The sequence below is a fragment of the Monoraphidium neglectum genome, assembly GCF_000611645.1.
Source record: "Monoraphidium neglectum strain SAG 48.87 unplaced genomic scaffold scaffold06556, whole genome shotgun sequence".
NCBI lineage: Eukaryota > Viridiplantae > Chlorophyta > Chlorophyceae > Sphaeropleales > Selenastraceae > Monoraphidium > Monoraphidium neglectum.
In genome coordinates this window covers 1-1,090 of record NW_014007088.1, presented here as the reverse complement: position 1 = coordinate 1,090, position 1,090 = coordinate 1, and the positions used below count along the sequence as shown (strand labels likewise).

At 70.5% G+C, this 1,090-nt stretch overlaps 1 protein-coding gene across 1 annotated transcript in view; it reads right to left on the bottom strand.

Annotated features, from left to right (window-relative positions):
• The window catches only part of MNEG_16593 (dynamin-related GTPase), a gene marked incomplete at both ends in the record, with an annotated part of 2,544 nt that extends 1,726 nt beyond the window's left edge, over positions 1–818 (bottom strand). The window contains 3 exons of the mRNA XM_014034937.1: positions 13–134; positions 400–696; positions 767–818. Coding sequence (XP_013890391.1) covers positions 13–134; positions 400–696; positions 767–818 — 471 coding nt within the window. The remainder of the gene's footprint in view (positions 1–12; positions 135–399; positions 697–766) is intronic.
• Between the last annotated feature and the right edge of the window lie 272 nt (positions 819–1,090).

The following is a 1,090-nucleotide window of genomic DNA, read 5'->3' as shown; positions in this document are numbered from 1 at the left end:
CCCCACACCCACCTGCGCAAACTGCTCCATCAGCTGCTCGTACCGCCCCTCCCACGTCTCCTGCATGCTGGGCGCCTTGGCGCCGCCGCCGCTGCTCATTAGCGCCTGCAACCGCCCCGCCGCCGCGCCCTTGCCTAAAAAAGGGTTGGGCCGGGGTCAAGGGGGGGTTGGAGAAGCAGGGGACGCGGCGGGAGCGTGGGCGGGGCGGGGCGGGGCGTGCACAAGGGCCGTCGGCAAGAGGACAGAAGGGGCGGCCCCCTGCAAAGGCCTCGCGACCTGACCCAAGGAATCCATCCAACACGCGCGCAAGGTATGATATGTGGTAGCCGACACAAGACAGCACCAGGCAATTGCCTGATTTCCCCAGCCACCCAGCGCCCCCGCCGCCCGCCGCCTCACCGCCCGCCGGCGGCGCGCCCGGCGCGAGCACAATCCCCGGCGCCGGCAGCAGCCGCCCGTGCTCGTCCCTCAAGTCATCCGCCCTGAAGAACTTGGCGCCCTGCCCCAGCCGCGTGTTGGCGATGTGCTCCAGGCTGTTGCGCCGCTCGAGCTCCGCCGCCGCCGCCGCGGCGCCGTCCACCGGCGGCGGCAGCGAGCCGGGCGGCGGCGGGCCGGCGACGGGGGCGATGCCGATGCCGAAGCCGCCGCCGGCGTCCGAGGTGCTGCTGGCCGTGCTGAGCGTGCTGAGCTCGGGGTCTGGCGGCAGCACAACCGAAATCGGGGAGAGGCCGTGCGGTCGGCGGTCAGGAGCAATCGGCGCGTTGACGATTGACCAGGTTTGACCAGCTGCTTGACTGGTGCAAGTGCAAGAGGTACATGCACCTTTTGAAAAACTGGGGAAGCCTGAGAAGGAGACCCCGCAGCGTCCTATCCAAGAAATCAGAGTGAGATAGCGAGGTCACAGCGGAAAGCGGGGTGCGGCCGCCCGCCGCAGCCCGCACCTTTGCTGGCGCGCCGCGAGGGGTCCGCGGACTGGGGCTGCTGCTGCTGGGCGGGCGCGGGAGCGGGTACGCCGGAGGCGGCCCGCTGCAGCCGCGAGATCCACTCGTACTTTGAGTGCACGTTTTCCGCACGCAGCACGATGCTGGGT